This window comes from Heliangelus exortis, chromosome 3 (genome assembly GCF_036169615.1).
Source record: "Heliangelus exortis chromosome 3, bHelExo1.hap1, whole genome shotgun sequence".
NCBI classification, from domain to species: Eukaryota; Metazoa; Chordata; class Aves; order Apodiformes; family Trochilidae; genus Heliangelus; species Heliangelus exortis.
This window is the reverse complement of record NC_092424.1, coordinates 54,656,965-54,678,111: the sequence shown is the minus strand read 5'-3', so window position 1 is coordinate 54,678,111 and position 21,147 is coordinate 54,656,965. Positions and strand designations below refer to the sequence as shown.

The 21,147-nt window shown below is 41.8% G+C and overlaps 1 protein-coding gene across 13 annotated transcripts in view; it reads right to left on the bottom strand.

Annotated features, from left to right (window-relative positions):
• Nucleotides 1-21,147, bottom strand: part of PLAGL1 (PLAG1 like zinc finger 1) — a 51,299-nt gene that overhangs the window by 8,561 nt on the left and 21,591 nt on the right. For 5 of the 13 annotated variants that reach the window (XM_071740678.1, XM_071740676.1, XM_071740683.1 and 2 more), the window contains 3 exons: nt 4,214-4,369; nt 3,053-3,165; nt 660-809 (listed from right to left, as the gene is read on the bottom strand). In XM_071740678.1, the coding sequence (XP_071596779.1) occupies nt 660-809; nt 3,053-3,165; nt 4,214-4,369 (419 nt within the window). The other 8 variants (XM_071740681.1, XM_071740679.1, XM_071740680.1 and 5 more) reach the window with 6 other exon arrangements.

Genomic DNA, 21,147 nt, shown 5'->3' with positions numbered 1-21,147 from the left:
GTAGAAAAGAGTAAGTTCTGATTTAAAAAAAAACAACTTTGCCTGAAAAAGTGACAAAAACAACAAAACCCAAGACTGTTCCAGTGCCATTTTAAAATACAAAGTACTTTGTTCTCTCTCCTCACACGAGGTCCAGAATCTCTGATATAAACTGATTATTTCATGGCAACATTGCAGTATTTGAAGTTTTACAGTTAAGTCTTCAGATTTAATGAGAGCAGAAAATAGTATGTAAAGATTCTACTTAGCACCCTGTTTCTAATATGCTCAGAATATGATGCATGCCCAAAAATGTAATAAAGGAAAGGACTGTGTTTGTTTTTTCCGGGATGAAGGACTATTGAATGTAACAATGCCAGAGCATCTCACCATTTACCTATCTGAAACTGAACAACTTCACAACACCCATGTTTAGACACCACCATCATGAGTGATATTTCTGTTTCCTGCTGCTGGGTTTCTTCACTACCCACACCAGCAAGTACACACCTCCTTTCACTGCAAAGCCCCATACACACTGCTTGTTTTACTATGGATTAAATGATATAAAAGGTGGCAGAATATATTCACTCTTTCGCCTGTAAAAGGGCTTGCCTTTCAGAACCTATGCCTATAAATGTCCATTTGTATGAGGGGTGCAGCACTATGGGTCTAACTACCTTAACAGTTGTGAAGTAGACTTCTCCACAGTGCTGATAAGCCACAAGGGTCTGTTCTTCTTGGTTCCGGGCTAGCCGGACAAACATCATCCAGTTTCCACAGTCTTCATTGGGAGTGTCCAGAAAGTACTTCCCTCCATCTTTCAATACCTGAAACAATGGGGGAGGACAGGAGAAACAACATGATAAAACCAAGTGCTGTATAAAGGCACAATAGTTTTCTTTAGCTTGGAATCAAGGCTATCGGTTATTTACCCTGTCTTGTCATATGTCCTTTGAAATTGTGGCTGTTTTTGAGATAGATTACTCTTAAAGAATACAGAGTGCAAAGGAAAGTGAAGAAAGAATACATGCTGAGGCACTCAGCTACTAAAACAACTGTAGGCCTTTGTATGTATTTCCAGTTTATATTTCATCATTTTTATGTTATATAAAGATAATATTATAAGAACTAAGTGCAGGTAGGAAGATAAGCTTTAGGGCTTAATGTACTTCCTGAGTACTTGATAATCTCAAACTCTAGTGCTGTGCTAGCACTACATTTTGCACAGAACAATTGTATAGCTGTCCAGAGAGGTAACATGCAATATAATGGCATTTTAACAGTATTCTCTTTTTCCCCTTAGCATTGCCGAGGTAAACACAAATGAACAGTTGTGCCAGAAAGATTTTTCTTTTTCCTTTACTTTGTTCTTCCTAGATTCCTTTCCAAGGCTATGCCTCTACAAGATAAATGCTCCTGACTTCATATAAGACAATTGCTTTTCTTCAGTATAGTCTTGAATATGAGTAACTGAAGCTACACAACAGATGATAGCACAGCATGTATCTGTTCTACTAACCATGTCAGTGGGCAACTACTTGCAAAAAAAGTTGCATTTCCATTGCTTTTGGGAACAATTTTACCTAACTTCAACCCATTTCCAATAAAAATATCTGTTGGACAACCCTGGTCACATATTCAGAATATTGCTAGGGAAAAGTCAAGGCAGCTACTTCTGTCTGGTAGGAAACCTGGGACTTGAGTCTCCATTTCTGAAGAAACAGTCCATTCATCAGCTAGAGCTGTGCTTATCACAGTGTAATTTTAAGCAAATGGAGCTGACTGATAGTTAGGGTGTGGTTTACAATGGCTTGGGAAGAGGAAGGAACTGGGTGCTTAACTCATTCACTCTTGCAACCTAGTGAGACAAGTATGTTTTCTGCATTTGTAGGAAATAAAGTGGCTCATAAAATGATGGAAGATATTTAGTTACGGAGAAGAACAAATCCTCTCTGGTGTCAAGATGCCATGGCAATCTCACAGGACATTACTTTCCTTGCAGCCCATTTACATGACTTCCATAAACAAATGCATTTCAGAGGAATTACTGAAGCTATTACTTTTGCTCTTGAATGAAATTACAGAAATATCTGTATCAATGCCTTCCACTACAACACAGTGCTTTCCAGTCCCAAGCTTCTGGAGAAAGCTCAGATGAAGACATAAAGCATGTCACAGCACAGCTGCTGCTGATCCCTCTCTCCTGGGGGGTGGGAGGGCCTGATATGAAACACAGGCTCTGGAAAAACCATGACCTGTTGAGGAATCCTAATGGGAGTCCGTGGCCAAGCCACAGCCTCGCTGTATGACAGAGAGGTGTACCCCCAGGGGTGACCCTATGCAGCAAATGTAGATGGAGTAGAGAATTATGATCAACTTTCACCTTACAGGGAATTCTTCTGGGAAAGGATGTGTGTGCAGGTATGTGTAAGATAGGTTAATCCTGAGCAGCTGCTATTTGTGCTGGATAAAGTACAAATGATGAGATGATCAGTATCTGTACATGCAGCAAGGGACGGTACCAGCCCCTAGTAACAATCTGACTAAAGTAACAATCTGACTAAAGCGAGTTAATGCATTGTGTGTCAAAGTTTATATATAATCACATCATTAAGAAGTGTTTTCCTATCCCTGCACTGCTTCTCCCTACTAAGCAAGTGCCTTAGTATTTCTGCCACTATTGCTAACTCAGCACACAAACTTAATCGTCCCAGTCGCACTGTGTTACATGCAAATCCTTTTGTTTTATCTATGAAGGCAGCACTATCCTTGGATACTTTCAGTAGCTGTGCTCTGTGAAAAGATTACCAAGAGCTGTTAGACTGATAGGAAATCACCCTACAAGTGGTAAAATTAGAAAGCAGGAAAGCAGACTTCTAGCAAACACAGTATATATAATAACATTTTGGTACTTCAGGTTATGCTGTGCTGATAATAATGTCTAATAATGTGATGCAAATTCATACATACAGATGAGAAGAACAATTAATTAGAGCAAACTGACTGGTTAAAATACATAAATACTGTTAAAGACATATATGTGCTTTATAGTAAGTCACTGGATTTTTACCTGCAGTACTAGTCTGCTCTCATCATAGCAGGTCAGTTTTGTAGACAGTTGACCAACATAAGGACCAAACTGTGTTCTCTTCTGTATTACTTTCTTTGCAAATACTCCAAGGACTGTGAACAAAAAAAGACCAGTCCAATACTAATATACACAAAGTATTTCTTGCATGTATACAGTTGTGCAAATGTAGATAAACACGACAGTATAGAACACCTGAATTCTTCTGCTAGACAAATAACCCAGGTATATAATTCTAACAGGAAGAATCTGGAAAGGATGCAAACATTAACAGAGATTTTTTTTTAAAAAAACACCTGATATTACAATGGATACAGAAGTGCCCAAAATCCAAGTCAGAATATTATGCAGGCAACACAAAGGTGCTGATATTCTTCAATCTACAAGCTGATTGCTCTGCTTGTTGGCATAATTTATGAGGTTGTTCTCTCCCAATACGAGTGGAGAGAATCTATAAAAACACAACATTACTTGTCTTAATCTTTCTAGTTATTCCTTTGCCTACTACCAAGGGTGCAAAACAAGAAGCATCTTGTAATTCTCTTTCTGACTAGGCAGGACTCTACACATGCAGCTGTGGAAAATCTACGCACTAAGGATGTAGTTCCCTTGTTCAGATTTGGACATTCAAATTCCTTTGCCCTCAGAAGGAAACAAGAGTATATCTATGACATGAACTGAAGATGCTGCAGACAGTAAATTAATCCACTGTGGTCTTTTGAGTTTGCAGGGGGTAGATGAGGAATATTATTTACTTTTTTGGTTTTGACCTCTTTATTATATAATCTTTCCTGATTTGCATGCTCAGGGAAAAGAAACAAGTATGTAGTAGTGCACGGCTGCTACTATTAGACACAAATTAAACATTCATTAAAGGTGTATTGACTGAACAGAGCTAACTGATTGCTCACAGCTAAAAGTCATACCAGCTCTGGCTATTGTCCTGCTGTCAGCCTGTGCATCGAGGTTACAAGAAATCAGTCACAAAAGCAGTAGCTGAATGTGAACTTTTAACTGTGCTCAGCTGAAATAGTCTTCATGCTGTTAATACCCAATGATTATACCACAAGTTGTTCGTGAAAACAAGGCAGTCTTAGTACTTTTGCCTTTCTCAATTGTGGGAAAAAGAGCTGAAATACTTACTCTGCTGGTTTCCAGCTCGCAGCTCCAACACTCGCAAAGTGAGGTAATGAGGTAGGGTGAGACGGGCTCGGCTAGGAATAACCCTATCTTTAGCCCTGATGAGTGGTCCGTGGAGTTTGCATTCTCCTACAAGGCTTTTACCGCAATCCTCACACCCTGCAAACCCAGAAAAGGGAGCTTGTTACTAAAAATTACTTACTCCTATCCAATTTAATTGTTTCTAATTTTGTCACCTTTGTCACATCTTAAATTATCAATGCTTTTCTGTTCCACATTAGATAGCGTTCTCCAAAACCAAACTAGGAAGGTTTGAAATAAGACCTCCAGTTTGTACATTTTCTCCTGTGCAAATTCATAAGTTGACCTCCAAAGATTTATACACAAGCTCGTTTGGAGGTGTCAAAATCCATGCCTTTGGTGACTAGGATGCAACAAAACTGGAGCTCACAGCATGTGCACCTATAAATCAAGGTGCATATATTTATTTAGAAATTGAGAAAAGCGAATTTGCCAGGAATAACCAAGGTAATTTGCAGAGAACCAAGGAATCCAAGAAACATCCCTGTGACTTTATGAACCTGCACAGACTGTTCTCCATAGAAGACCAGACCCTTGGTGTTCCATGAAAAATGAGTACAATGGGTGTACAGTCTACAACTCATCTGACAGTCACGCAAGGGCATTCTTCTCCTAGTGCTGCCTCTGGAAGTAAGCAAAAGGGGCATGCTGCAACTCCCAGTTATTGGTTCTCAGTAATGACATCTGCAGGCTGAATACACGAACCATCCAGAGAAGTCATTACTGGAGAAATATGTCTGCAAACTGACTTTCTCCCAGCACAGTGAGATATTTTTGGTTCAGTGTAGCTCAAATTGGTTGCCAGGGAAACTCATACAGAGCAGCAACACAACTGAGCAATGATACTCTGCAGCAGAAGGTCATCCTGGCACTGGTGTCACACAGGACGATGGGAAAAATGGGACTTCTTGCACAAAACCTTTTTATAGACAGTAGAAACCAAAACAGTGAGCCAACAACACTTTACAACCGAGTTAAAAGGAAAAGCTGGTAATGGTCATCCATGACTACTTCGTTTTGTTTTGCTTTTGAAAACTCTTCTGAGCAAGTCTATTCAGTAAGTGACAATAAGGAGCAGAGGAAGGGAGCCAGAATAGCCAAGAGAGTCCAAGGGAGCCATGGGAGGCTCTAGCAGAGCCCAGGGCAGGAGAGGGGAGGCTTCACCACACAGGAGCTCGTGGCCAAAGAGAAGTCAAGAGACGCATAAGAGCGCAAGAGGTGCTGCCTGGAGAGATATTTGAGATGGTCTTTGAGAAAGGACAGTAGCACCATAAACACCATATTCATGGTTGCTCAAAATAGGCAACTGACAAAATTATATGCCTCAAGAGTCTAGTCCTGAAATAAGCCTGAACTGTTCACACTGAGTTCTTAGAGCTCTCCATGAACTTTAAATGAGGAGGTAGATTTGTGTATTGGTCAGGTTGTAGCACATATTTTTCAATAATTTGGGGACCATGTAATAGATGTCTTTTGCCATGGCTCCCAGACTGCACACCTTCATTGTGAATAGCCGAAGTACATTGGGGTGTTTGGATAGGGCTATAGATAAAGAACATACCAATCTACATCCATCACTTAAAATGCACACACACAAAACCCAAACAAACAAACAAAACAAAACACAAAACCCCCAAACCCCACAAAAAAACAGCTGCAAGGCAGATTTTTTTGTGTTACACACTTTTTAATGTACCTGAAAATCCTTTACAGCTAGGCTGCAAGAAAAAAGTATTTTCCTGGTGATTTTAACCTCACTGGCTTTTAAACTAATTGCCAACCATTACTGTCTTCTGACAGCAACAAAATTATGAAGGCTTCCTCAGCTTACCTAGAATAATAGTGACTTTGTCTCAAGTCAAACAGCTACTTGCTTGGAGAGCCATGGTATGCAAACTGCCGAAAAACATTACCAAAAGCAAAATGGAGACAAAGAACTGCTGTTAGAGGGAGGATGTATCTAATCGTAAAGTACACGACCTTATCAATCCATGCCATGCCTCTGTGATTCATCACAACCGAGATCCTGAGCAAACCTTCCAGCTCCCCCAGGGCAGTGCCTGCTGCAGAGGCCCCAGGGTGGGCAGCTCATAGGATGGCTTGAAAGGGAAAGAAGGGAAAGAGAGTCTCCCTTGAATCAGCCTCCAAATTCAGCATTAGTGCCCTGTTAGATAAACCCCCTTGGTCCTCTGGACACCAGACATAAAGTTTGAAATGATTCACGCAGCCTGGGCACTTGGGAGGCGCTCTCCAAAATCAGGGACTGCGCTGCATCCAAATGGGTGCTGAACATGCAACTGAGCACAGGGGCCCCAGGGATGTCCCCCAGGAGGCACACCTCACTGGCATGATCAAGTTCAACCTGAACTGAATTAAATTATCTGCAGAGCTGCAAGTGTTTTTCAAGCCCCGCGGCAGTGGGGCTCTGGATTCTGACCTGGCATAGCTGCATGGCACCTTGAAATAGCCAGAGCTGCCCAAGCCTTATTCTAATATCTTCTTTGCTTCACTAGATGGGATATGAAGATAACTGACTTATTTATTTAATGGGCACCCTGGAACTGCATTTGCTATGCAGCATTTCTAACCCCACACCAGTGTGTTAACACCCTGGCTCTGAATTTATTGCACGCTAAAAACTGCTGGGTGTATCAGAAGCAGAGGATCAGTCCACTGTAAATATAATAACTTTAGGGATTACCCTGGGGGACAGGGGTCTTTGTAATACCTTCCCCCAAAATTAATAGCACAAAACAGTCAAGTTTACATCCTTCCTCAGAGGTAATTGCAGACCAGCTCTCAATCCTTTGTATTTCAGTGCTAAATTACAGATGCCTTTGGCAAAGGAATGTATGCATAATCACAGCTGCAGCATGGCACCGGTTTGCAAAGCTCACAGAAGATTTTGAACCTTCTTTTATCTTGGTTACTCAAGTAAAACCTAATTTTTTTCAACAACAAATTCAGAACACACTCTAACCTGTTCGGAAATACAGAGCACCCCGCTATGAAAACAGCACACGTTGTTGAACAAACACTAGGAATCAAACACACTTGGTTAGAAAAATCACTTTCTGCAAAGAATATTTTTTCCTGCTTTTTGTTTGACACTTTTGTACATCACTTTTACAGTTGCCCTACTCCCTTAAATTGATTCTACACACAAAAAATTAATGGATTAAATGTCATGTTTAAAGGAATACTTGATAATTGTGCAAGCATGCAAGGAAAAGTAAAACTTCCTCAGTTCCTCTGCTTAGCATTGATTTAGGTGAGTGGGCAACAAAAGTAAATAAACGAGATTCACAGGAGTTACAAGCTGTTAAAAACCAGAACATGTAGTCTACTACATCTTTAGAGCATCAGTGCTATATTGTCCCCTAGAGGGTACTTCTTTGTTTTTTCTCTGTCTTTGCAGTCATTGTGAAAAGGTTCCAAACAATGCCTTTTCCACCTACCTGTAAGATAAAGCTACACAATCTAATAGATCCTCCAGCTAGTAAGATTTTTGTTTTGCTGAACTCACAGCAGCAGTGTGGAGGCACTGATGAGTAGAGAAGCCCAGCATGGGTGCGGGTTCAGGTGCACTATGAGCAGGGAGTGGGTGCTCAGCCACCACCTCGACACATGGATGGGGTCCTTTGTGCCCTGCTCATTACACCCCTTGCATGCCCCTAGCCCAGTATTCCTGCCCCTGAATGCATCTGCTCCCATGGCTCCCCAGCCCTTGGGAGGCATGTTTGGCAGCTATGGCTTTCCCCTGCTCTTTGAGTCACCAGCAAATGACACCCACTGCCTGCAGGATGCACTCCCACCACATGGGCTGTCACCAAAGGCCAGCACGTGAGGCTGACCGAAACGCTGGCGGCCATGGTCCCAGGGAGGAGAGCAAGCTGTGACTGTGGCTCACCTGTACCATCCTTACCACGCTGGTTCTTCCCCCCAGTCCAGGTCTAGGTGACAGCTCTCCTTTGCTGTAGACTACCACCTGGCAGCCTCGGCAGCCAGCTTGCCTTGTCCTCCAGATGAACCCGGGGCAGGCCACACTGCACGGGGACAAACTCCCGTGGCCAGCTTTAGCCAAGCTGGCGTGGAAGCTTGGGCAAGCTGGATTCAAGCACAGTTAACAAACTCAGGTTTCCAAAACAGCGTTGTGCCACCCCCAGAGGCAGAAGCCCAGCCTTGGGGAGAGCTCATTAGTGTGGGCAAGGAGCCACAGGCTGCGGTTACACAAAGTCCGGCTGCAGAGATAACGGGAGCTATACATAGCTATACTAGGAACTGCAATCACTGTCGTGATAGCTCCAACATACCACCAGCTCCTTTAACCAATCAGTGGCAGAACACCACTTTTTAAAACCAGTTTGCTAACAACTAGATGCCTATCAGGCAAAACCCTTCCAGCTTTCTCCAACCTCTACTTTCAAGCAAGACAGTACCTGAAGACTCCCGTAGCCCACAAGATGCCTGTGGCACAATTTACATGCTCTGTGAAGGCAGAGGTAAACCATTCCTTTCAAAAATGTCCAAAGATGTCCTGAGAGAAACAAGCGTCCGGCTGAGCAGTGCTCGACATTTGCTGTGCTGTTTTGCTGCATTAGAATTAGCTCCCGTGCCCAGAGGGAACAAAGATCAGTGTACACAGCAGTCCAAATCCTAGCCTAATTACAATCATAAGATTTGCATAGCAAACAACAGTAATTTATCCTGGAGTAAAACTTTACTGCTCCGTTAGCTTTGCTCAACTTTTATGTAGAGGAAAGCTGCAGACATACCTTGTGGACATTTTCTGTCTAACATGTATTGCATGTGATCCATGTGAGTCTTAGTTCTTCTTACACAACAGTACACAAGGTTTTCCTCCCCTGTAGTTTGTTCTGAAGCACTCCTTGCTGAAAAAGCTTGAAAATGTTGTTCCATAATATAATTTATTTGGCAAAAATTCAAAGCACTCAATTAGCAAACAGTTAATCCCAAGTTATTTTCCCATTATTGTGGGTCACTGCCACACATTTCCTCTGTAGAAAACATTTATGAAATAAGGCTCACATGTCCTAAGTTTGATGTGCAAAGTGTTACAAAGGAGCTGAAGCTCTTAAGTGATTAATAATTCATCCTATTTATACTATAGTAAAATAGAACTTGATATAATTACATTACCAGAATTCAGAAGAATTTTATTCAAATTCCATTAACTTCTGATATTCTGTCATGCTGAATTTTCTATTGATTTTCACTTTTGAACTGTAATAACTGATCCTTAGTCCAACACAAAAATAGATGAACATTTCTCCAATGTCTCTTTTTTATGCCTCTTGTATCTCATACAACAAAACCTTTCATTAACAGAGTTAAAACTGCTCAGCTCTACATGGAAAAAAAAAAAAAAAAAAAATCAGGAAACCACACTTCAGGCTGACTTTTTGTAATCATATGCTCACCTGAGCAAAGGCTGCAAGCTTGCACATACCTGCACCACACAGCATATTTTTTGGGAAGCAGGCATTTTACTATCCATAATCCTTCACCCCAAATAATACCCGCCCTACCCCCCCTACCCCCCCCCAAAAAAAAAAAAAAAAAAAAAAAAAAAAGGAAGAATATTTACATATAAGATGCTGGCAGAGGGGAGGAGAGTCAGTCCTGGGGGGTTAGTGGCACTTTCTGCCATACCTACACCTTTAAACAGCTGGTGGTTTGCAAACATCCCAGCAATCATTCTAAACGTTAATCACATTTACAGGAACATAACCTCACTCCACTAAAATGTAAAACTCAAGAATGGAGTTACTTTCTTTGAAGACAGAAACAAAGCAATAAAATAGCAAACATGTCTTATTGCTACCCTATACCTTCAGTCAGAACAGCAGGTTGAGCTAAATCCCTAAAACTGGGAGCCAGCACTGCAGGTGATCCCAGAAAATCTATTCTGACCTAGATGACGATGTGCATTGACACTTTCATCTCATCTCATCTCATCTCATCTCCATCCTCCTGGTGTCCTTCCCTCTGTTCCCAAAAGCAAAGATTTGGAGGGAGGCTACATACCCAGGTGACTAGCAGAGGTAGATAATGTGCCAAGCCACCTGGCTCCTGCCCCACAGCCGTACAGTTCTGTCCAGCACAGCTGTTCTTACAGAAGGATACCTCTGGAAGTGAGCATCAGCACTTATCTGACTGTAAAGAAATCATCCAATGCAAAGCACGCTCACGTTTTCCTGGCAGACATGAATTTAAGCATGTAAACTCTTCAGAAGTCCAAAACTATTTGTTATACAAACATATAAATGACAACAGTGACTGTGATTCATTACTACTTCTTAATAGGGAGTAATCATGCTGACAGTCAAGCACATCTGGGAACAATAAGTTTTTTGCCTGGTGACTATGAAGTACTAGGCATAGCCAAAAGGAATTTAACAGGCTTCCCATAAAAAGTCATCCCCCTACCAACCCCAGTGAGGTTTTCTTTGGTGTTCCTTCCCTCTTGCAAGTCTTAAAAGCTGAACAATTAGAGAAGTGTCAAGGAGCACAGATAGGCTGTGACATTCAGCAATGTGACTGAACACAGCAGCTTCAACAGGTTCTCACAAAGCCTGTGCAGTAGAAGAAAAAGTTACTTTCACATTTAAACATCTGAAAGAGCAGTATAGGGCCTTCCTGCAACCTTACAGAAGAAAAGAAAAAAGAAACAAACAAACAAAACCAAAAATCCCAAACCAAATAACAAACCAAAGAGCAGGGAAGGTATGTAGGTGTGTTTATCAAGTTTAACTTCACTCTGTGGGCTGAGCAACCACTTTATCAAAGTTCTTGGAGGGTACATTCATTTAAAAATTATTTGAGATCAAAACATTGATTGATTTAAAGCTAATTTTAAAAATAATCTCTTCCTGGTTATTCTTGGAACAAGAATGTACGTGTCACATTTCTGGTACACCACATGGGGTTTGTTTGCTATCAGAACCAATATACATAACTAGCACATTTCAAGTGAAGTCATTTCCCTTAGTTCACATGTAATAACTTCTAATCAGCATGAACAAAGAGACTTCTCTCATTGCTGAGAGCTGAATACACGTCAAACAATCAAAGTGAAAAACGAAGTTGGATTTTTCAGGTCGGTTGTTTTTTAGGTTTTTGTTTGTTTGCTTGCTTGCTTTGTTCGGGGTATTGTTTGTTTGTTTCTTTGTTTCTTTGTTTTCCCTTCTCTCCCTCCACTAGGTTGGTATGAAGTCATATAAAATTACATTCAGAAACAGGTTACAAAAAAGAAGGTTAACCGCAAATTCACAGAAACAACTGCTGGTTTTTTTACAAGAAAACAGCCTTGGTCAGCACAGCCTGGTCCAATAAAATGCCCAGCAAAAGCTTTCTGAGAGCCAAGCCTTTCTGTTGCACTCTGCCCATCTGCCCCAGCAGCCAGCAGCAGCTGGTCCTGGTGCAAGGCTGTGGCTTCTGGCTGCTACATCTTTTTGCTTTAGGTCTTCACTAGCACTGTCCAAACTGCACTGCTTCCCTACTGCAGACAGCAAAGCTAAAATCCCTTTAAATCCCCTGTCCACAGAAATACAGACAGCCATCAAGAGTCTTATTCAAACTGCTTGTAAGCACCCTGCAAGCCACATGTTGTAAGCACCCTGCGAGCCACATGTTGGACCCCTTACATCTCCCACAGGACAAATTTTACTTCCCACAGCAAAAGTAGCTTTAATTGGTCTTGAGCACTTTTCTTCTGGTGAGATTTTTGGCAGGCCAGTTGATTTATTTTAGTGTCAGGTCCTTCAGTGGTAATGTTAATGCTACTAATGCAGTTTAGCAGACACCAGAATCTTCCATCTTCATTCTAGGAAAAAAACCCTGCAATACATATGTCTTCCTAAATGCACGTATGCATAACCACACATGTGCACTGCCATATGCCCCATATCAAGTGTATTAATACAGCTGACAATTTTATTCATGGCAGGTCTACACCATGGTTCCAATTCTGATAAATGAAGTGTGCCAATTCTAATGACTAATGAGTCATTAATAATGAGTATTAATTAGCTGAAATATTTCCAGCCCCTGCAACATTGCCTTAAAAGGGAACCATAGATTGGGTCTCTGTGTCCTTCAGTGAACTTGTTTGTCAGTGGCCATCAAGTCCAGAAGTCATGTAGAGGAGACTGGCAGTGGGATGGGTGAAGCCACCTCTGAAATTTGGTGGGATGAATCCCCATGACTGGAGTGTTGCTATCAGTGGCTACAGGCTGTTGAGAAGGGACAGGTGAGAAAGGAGGTGGGGGAGGCATTGCCCTTTCAAGCAAGAGTTGGATAGAGCTGTCTCTGAAGAATAGCCACAAGCAGATTGAAAGCTTATGGGAAAGAACCTGAAACTGAGGCAACAAAGGGTTGGTGTGTACTACCAGGCTGGCAGATCAAGGGAAGCCTATTGATGAAGCCTTGTTACTCCTGCTACAGGAGGCGTGGTGCTCACAGGCTCTGACTGCTGGGGAAAAGACCAAACATCTGCTGCAAAAGTTGCACCGTGAGCTGCACAAATGGATTAAGAATAACTTCTTCATCCAGTTAATAGCCTTGCCAGAGAGAATGCAATAGTGGACTGATTGATCAATGGATTGAATGAAAAATGGGGACTGTAAGAGAGGGTCCATAACAACATAAGGAACCTGAACATGCCTAAGTCGATGGGACCTGGCAAGATGCATTTCTCCCTCTACTCTGCTCTTTGCCCTCTACTCTGCTCTTCTGAGACCCCACCTGGAATACCGGGTCCAGTTCTGGAGTACCCAGCACAAGAAGGATGTGGAGCTCCTGGAATGTGTCCACAGGGGCCACAGGAGAGCCAATAAAATGATCAGAGGGCTGGAACACCTCCCCTGTGAAATCAGGATAAAGAAGTTGGGGTGGTTTGGCCTAGAGAAGAGAAAGCTCTGAGGTGACCTTATAGCACCTTTCCAATATCTGAAGGGGCTCTACAAGAAAGCTGAGGTAGGGCTTTTTACACAGGTCTGTAATGAGAGGACAAAGGGAAATGGTTTCAAACTTGAAGAGGGGAGATTTAGTTTAGACATTAGGAAGAAATTCTTTCCTGAGAGGGGGGTAAGATGCTGGAACAGGTTGCCCAGGGAAGTTGTGGCTGCTCTATCCCTGGAAGTGTTCAGGACCAGGTTGGATGGGGCTTGGAGCAACCTGGTCTAGTGGGAGGTGTCCCTGCCCATGCAGGGGGGTTGGAACTAGATGATCTTTCAGGTCCCTTCCAACCCAAACTATTCTGTGATTCCAGAGTGCTGAGGGAACTCGTTGATGTAGTTGCCCAGACACTCTCCATTACAAGTCATGAAACACAGGTGAAATCCCCGGTGACTGGAAAAAGGGAAACAGTGCAACCATTTTTCAGAAGGGCAAAGAGGGGAACCTGTCAGCCTCATCTCTGTGCCTGGCAAGATCATGGAACAGGTCCTCCTAGAAGTTATGCTAAGGCACATGAAGGACAGGGAAGTGATTCAGGACAGCCAGCAGGTCTTCACCAAGGGCAAGTCCTGCCTGAGCAACTGGATGGCCTCTTTTATGACTGTATCAGTGGGCAAGGGAAGAGTAGTTACAGATGTTATCTATCTGGACTTCTGTAAGGCCTTTGAACTGGGCTGCCACAACATCATTCTCTCTTAATTGAAGAGATAGGATTTGATCGGTGGACTGCTAAGTGGATGAGGAAGTGGTTGGATGGTCACATGGCTCAATGTTCAGATTGGACATCAGTGACAAGCAGTGTCCTTCAGAGATCCATATTGGGAGCCATTATCTTCACCAATGGCAGAGACAGTGGGATTGAGTTCACTCTCAGCAAGTTTGCAGGTGACACCAAGCTGAGTGGTGCGGATGACACGCATGAAGGATGAGATGCCACCCAGAGGGATCCTGACAAGCTTAAGAAGTGGGTCCACATGAACTTCATCAAGGCCAACTGCAAGGTCCTGTACCTGGACTGGTACAACCCCTGGTATAAATACAGGCTGGGGAATTAAGGGATTGAGAGCCACCCTGTGAAGAAGGACATCAAAGTACTGGTGGGTGAAAAGCTCAACATTAGCCACAAATATGCATTTGCAGCCCAGAAAACCAATCATATCCTGGGCTGCATCAAAAGAAGCATGAACAGCAGGTCAAGGGAGGTGATTCTGCCCCTCTACTCTGATAAGACCCCACCTGGAGTATTGCATCCAGCTCTGGAGCCCTCAGCACAGGACAGATGTGGACCTGTTGGAATGCCAAAAACATTATCAGAGGGCTGGAGCACCTTTCCTGTGAAGAAAGGCTGAAAGAGTTTGGGTTGTTTAGCATGGAGAAAAGCAGGCTCTAGGAAGAACTTATTGCAGCCTTTCATTACTTAAAGGGGGCTTATAAGAAAGATGGGAACAGACTTTTTAGCAGGGCCTGTTGTGATAGGACATGGGGTAGTGGTTTTCAACTAAAGCGGGTAGATTTGGACTAGATAGAAAGATGAAATTCTTTCCTGTGAGGGTGGCAAAACACTGGCACAGGCTGCCCAGAGAGGTGGTAAAAGCCCCATCCGTGAAAACACTCAGGGTCAGGTTAGACCGGGTTCTGAGTACCCTGATCTAGTTGAAGATTTCCCTGCCCATGGCAGGATGGTTGGACTAGATGAACTTTAGAAGTCTCTTCCAACCCAAACTATTTTATGATACTCCTTAGGAAACAAGCCCAAATCAATTCTTTCTCTTCCATTTCAACATGGACTAGCAGGCACTTTCCCAGCAAAGATACTAGCAGCTGGGATATATTTCCATCTGATCAGCAGCAGAAAGAACCAGGCAGGTAGACTCTTGCTTTGGAGAAGGAAATGTGAGTTTACTGTAGGATGCAATGAGGAAAACTGGCATGAAAGAGTGGAGAGATGCTGTACTCCACCTGTAGCTGGAGTACTTGAGGACTTTAGAGGCCATTATAACAATATGAAGCAAACTACAGCTACTGGGGATAGAAGGGCAGTGTAAAAACCATGGGGTCCAGTTCTGCAGATAGAAGTCTGTACGTTTGGCTCTACTGATGTGCGAGTAGCTGCATTATGAAAGAAGGAAGTCTGTGTGGAGAAGTGAATACACAGAAACTTCAGACTAATGCGTGTTGAGATCTTGCAGGGCCTATCCTGAAAGAACACTCACAATCCACATTGCATTCAGTGGAAACTGTCTGAATAAAAGCGGAAAATCAGTTAACTTTCCCAGGGAACCACCCAAACCTCCTACTGGTATTCCAATTTACCCCAGAGAACAAAAAAATAGCTGCTTTCTGTTTTTTACTAATCCTAAAGCATAGATTTAAAATACTGAAATATATGCGTCTTATTTTTAAAATATTGTTTTTTTGTAAACATTAACACCTTAGAAGAACAGCTTAGGCTCTCATTACATATCACTTTCATAACACAGGACACAGCCAACAACTTTTTTTATTACTTGCTTAATTTTCAATGTGAAAAGGATGCTAGATTCCCAGCTTCTCTGGGAACAAAATGAGTAGAAGACTCTCATGATCCAGTTAAATTATTCTTCTCTTTTAAGGTATGAAGTAATTTCTTAAAAAAAACCCAACATAGACATTGGGAAGCTCTGCTGCTGAACAGACACAAAAATCTATTTCTGTGAAAAAAAATACACTTGCAAATGTATCTGTGTTTCCATTTACTTTTCAACTTTTCCCTGAGATCCAACATACACTTCTTTTTTCTAGTCTAAAGACTTCCAATAGGAATAATTATCTGACACCTTTATTGATCCTGTACTAAAGAAATTATGTCCACCTGAGCTTCTTTAACAGACTGATTAGGAAAGAATAACAAAAATTGGAAGCAACAAATTAGGCAACAGTATCATATACTTCCCTTACAGTAACCATTCTTCTCATGCATAAGTACAGCCTTGAGTCTGTTTGTCTAAAACAAAGAATTACCAAATATGTGATTATAGAGTATTATCGGATAATTAAATCTAAGAGTTGCAAAAATTTCTGGGTTTAGAAAAAATTGCAGATTTATTTTCTGCAGATGAAGCATTCTAAACTCAGATTATAATGAGTCTCCATAAAGCCCTATTGATAATCATCTCAATTTGAGATAACATAAAATATGAAAGCTTTTCTCCATAGGTTTCTGATTAATTTGTAGTTGCTTCAAATTATTTTCAAAGTGAAAAAAAAACCCAAAACAAAAAGTAACAGTAATCTCTATAATCTAAGAAGCAACCTGTCAAAGCAAAATTGCAAAGAATTTGTTCCCATTTCACACTCTCTTAGCTAAAAGAACAAGCTCAACAGATGGTAAAGGCATCACCTTGGGGGAAATGTACTTCCAACAGGTATTTGTATAACCCTGGTCATTCAACACACATGTTTACTTAGAGCTGTCTATGATCACATAAACCGCTTTGTATTTCAAGTACCTTGCTCTATTGGTTGTAAATAAATTATTTTATACTCCTTCCACTTCAACATTTCCAGTAAGTTACAATGATATTCATGTTTTCTAAAAACCCTTGGTGTTAGAAGAGGTAAAGGGAAAATTGCCTGCCCCATGTACTTCCCTGTGCACCTCTGCCTAAACACAGCCCACTAAATTAAGCACTGAACACTCTGCCTTGTCTTATTGCCCAAGTAACAGAGAACAAATGTCACCTTCCATGTCACACATAATAATCTTTCTTCTCCATTATACTAACTAAAATAGCTCTGACTACCTAAGCTTTCCATGACGTTAATTCCTTTTTATTTACACCACCAAAACTACCCAGAAACCCTTATTTTAATGACACATCTAGACTACAGCATTAAAATTACCTACCAATATACTTCATTTCGAACTAAAGCGTTAACTTTAAATTGGCTTTAGCTTTAAATGTTAGTGACTTCCAAAGTCTATAATAAATACACAAAATGAGGTCAAAAAAAGGTCTGGACACATTTGGATAGGTATTATGACAATAGAGTTCACAAACATCAGTATCAGATTGATTGAGCTCAATGTTTTCACCTCTGTCAAAATCATAGATGCATTTAATTTTATTTTTTTTTTTTCATTTCCCTCCAAAAATAGTGGAAATTTAAAGGCAGATGCCAGAAGCTACCATGTTGCAGTTAAGCAATTTATTTTTATTTTCATGATTGCAGAGTATTCTAAGGTCTGTTTTCATATGGACCCCAAATGCTTCCAAGAAAAGCAGCTAAGTTAATTGTTGCAGAGAAGAGCAAAATGAGACAAAACCAGTAAGATTACTAGCTCAAAGTCACCCAAAGCAAAATCCCAGACTGAGGAACACAAACTACTCTGATAAAATGTGAAACTTCTTAAGTACTTCCCCCTAAATGAGAAGATTACTCAAGAGTTTTCAGACAAATGCACACACACATGGACTCTTTGAAGCAGGTTTGCAACACAAAACCAGGAATTCCTACTCACAGGACAGAGATTATTCCATTTGGAACTTGTCTCTACACTTAAACCGACAAAGAAGAAACTTTCTTCCTGCAGTCTTAAGTTGGCCACACCTGAAAGTTGTAGCTCTGTGATCTCAGAAAACTTTTTCCTCAGTCACCAGAGAAACTAATATGGAAACTCTGGCAATTTGTTCTCCCGTTTTCAGTAGAAAATTTACATATGAATTACACACCAAATTCCTTTGGTCTGATAAACTGTTCTGGACTCGAATGAAGGAAATACTGCCTCTCCATTATCATCTTCCTCTTGCTATGCTTTGCTTTCTTTAAAATGACCCAAACAACTGTACATCTAAAACCAGACAGTGCAGCACCAAGTCCACCTCTTGCCTTGAGTCTACACATAGAGACAGAGGATGGAAAATATATCTTTACATTTCAAGGGACTTTAGATTCCCAGATTTTCTGCCAGACTGGGCTGCTTGTAAGACACTGCCCTGTGCGTAAGTATTAATGCAGCAATTTGTTACCAGTCAAGAAATCATCTGATGCAATCCATCTGATTATCAAAGACATAAAGAACTGCATATAATAGCATACACAAATGACTGAGGTTCAGGACCTGACTGCAAGATGCAAATAACATATAATTTCTTATTACTTTTCATATTCATTAATCACCAGTACATAAAGAACAAATGAACGTACACAGAGGCTATGCACAGCACAAGAGTCACTGAGGTGTTTCCCATAACAGAATACAATTGAAACATTGGTTTTTGCACTTCAGAGCACTAAAACGCAAACATTTCATAATGGCACTATGGACGGTAAATCAAAACATTTCTTACCTTATTTAAAATGGCATTTTTAGTAAAAAGTCAGGCTATGCTAGCACAAGGCAGCAGGAACCGCGCCATCCTCCTTCAGCAGACTTTTCCAAATGTCCCTGTGTTCAACTAAGTCTAACTCCACTCTGTTTTGTTTCCCCAAGAGGACCCATTCAGCACCATGTGCTCCTTTTCAGCTGTCAATAAACAGAAGCAGTGAATTCCCCAGCGCCTCACAAAGCTAGTTAGGCATAGCCATTCATTTCTTCAGGAAAACAGGGCATTGATTTCAGCAAATTCCCAGGGAGCAGCTACAACAAAGAGATCAAAGACCCACCTCCTTTCCTGCACAGCTTTGGCCGGACCAAGCCGAGAGGAGCAGCCACAGGTTTCCCCCAGAGCGGGCTCGAACCCCCTCAGCCACCGCATGCTCCATTCACTCCCATCGCCTTCCTACGTTCCCGGGACAGCCTCTGGTACTAACCGTGACAAACCCCTACAGTCAGGCAGCATAATATACTGCACGCTAGTTCATCCAAGGATAAAAAGAAAAACAAGCTCCAAAGGGGAAGTCTGTTGCTTCCCCAACAGCCGAGCCTCGGTAGCTGCCAGACATTTTATAAACTTCTCTTTTTTTTTTTTTTTTTTTTTTTTCCTAGCTTCTTCATTTAAACACAGAAACACTTCCTACCTCAATTTCTTCATGCTGAAATTTCACTGGGATGTTGGCTTTATTTTTGTTTATTTCCACAGGCTGGAAGACTTAGTTGCTGGATTCAGAGGTCTAGTCACAGCAGCCCTCATATTGTGAAGCCAGTACATTTTCTTTGTGGAATTTACCCCAAACAGATTTTTTTTCCTAGGAATCTAAAAGGATTTGGTCTGGTTTGATTTGTTTTTTTTCTTTTTATTTATACAACTAGTCTTCATTAATGTGACCTGGAACAAGGTACTTAACCCAAGAATCTGACCTTGTATTGAACCAAATATTAGTGAAAGATAATGCCATGGCTTAGGGACTGGATGTTTAGGCTGCATGTCCACTATTAAATAAGAGGAGTCAGAGACGGTTCCCTGGTGCTGAGACCACCTGGTATCAGCACCACGTGCCTAAATACTCCTCACCTCTTTCCCTTTCCTCCCTCAAACAGTTTGGTTACATCCAAATTCCTTACCTGCAACAGAGCCTGGCATGATGTTATCCCCAAAACAAACCTTGATGTTGTCTGTTAGCACAGGCCAGCACTAAGGTCATGGGCTGGCTCTGTACTATTTAATTACATAAAAAAACATAGAGATTTAGAGTCACTTCACATCTGTACAGAGTTGCCATGTTAGTCTTTAGTTTTCTGCTGTGAACTGACGTTTTCCCAAGACAAACTGAGCTGTCATAAAGCCCACATACATACATACACACATACTCCCACCAGCTGGAATCCGGAAAGTCCCCTGAGCACTGGTACTGCCTCAATCCTAATTCATGTCATCGAGTGAGAAAACAAATGTCTGCTCCTTAGGCATGATCGAGTATCACAGGATCTGCCACAGCACAAGCAGTAGGATATTAAGAAGACTAGGGACAGGTGGTAGGGATGACTATCATTGCATAGATAGCTGGGGACACAAGGAACAGAGAATTTCAGAATTACCTAAGTTGCAAGAGGCCTGTGGAAATCAACTAGCCCAGCCTCCTGCAAGCAGAGCCTTAGCAGGGCCCTGTCAAGCTGTGTCTCAACTGTTGCCAGTGAGGGAAATCCCACCACTTCCCTAGATAGGCTGTTCCAATGTTTAATTGATCTTATGGTGAAAATATCCTTTATACCCAAGGGCAACTCCACCGAAGCAACTTATGGCCGTAACCTGTTGTTCTGTTACAGTGCGTCCTTATGGAGATAAGCACACCCACCTTCTCCATAATCAACACTTTTCTACTGAAAGACCATAAGAGGGCTAGAGCTCCTCTCCCATGAAGAGAGGCTGAGAGAGATGGAGTTTTTCAGGCTGGAGAAGAGAAGGCTCCAAGAAGACCTCATAGGGGTCATCCAGTACCTAAAGGGGCCTACAGGAAAGCTGGAGAGGGAGTTTTAATGTGGGCATGTAGTGATAAGAGGGAACAGTTTTAGAAGGGAATGGTTCTAAGCTGAAAGAGGGTAGATTTAGATAAGCTGTTAGGAAGAAACTCTTTACTATGAGTCACTGGCACTGGCTGGCCAGAGACATGGATGCTCCAGCCTTGGAAGTGTTCCAGGGTTGGATGGGACTGTGAGCAATGTGGTCTCATGGAAGGTGCCCCTGCCCATGGCAGAGGGGTTGGAACCAAATGATCGTTAAGGTTCCTACCAACCAAAATCTTTCTGTGGTTCTATGATTAATGTCCCCTGAGCCTTCTCCCAGAGGAACACACCCAACTCCTTCAATGTCTCCTCAGATGACAACTTCTCCAACCACTTGAAAGTGGGTGAGGTGCTGTGAGGTGCTGATGCTGAGTTGAAGAGAGACAAATGAAACTGCCAGGTTATAAATTGTCTGAAACTGTCAAATTAGCTTAAACATCTAAGCTGAGGAATC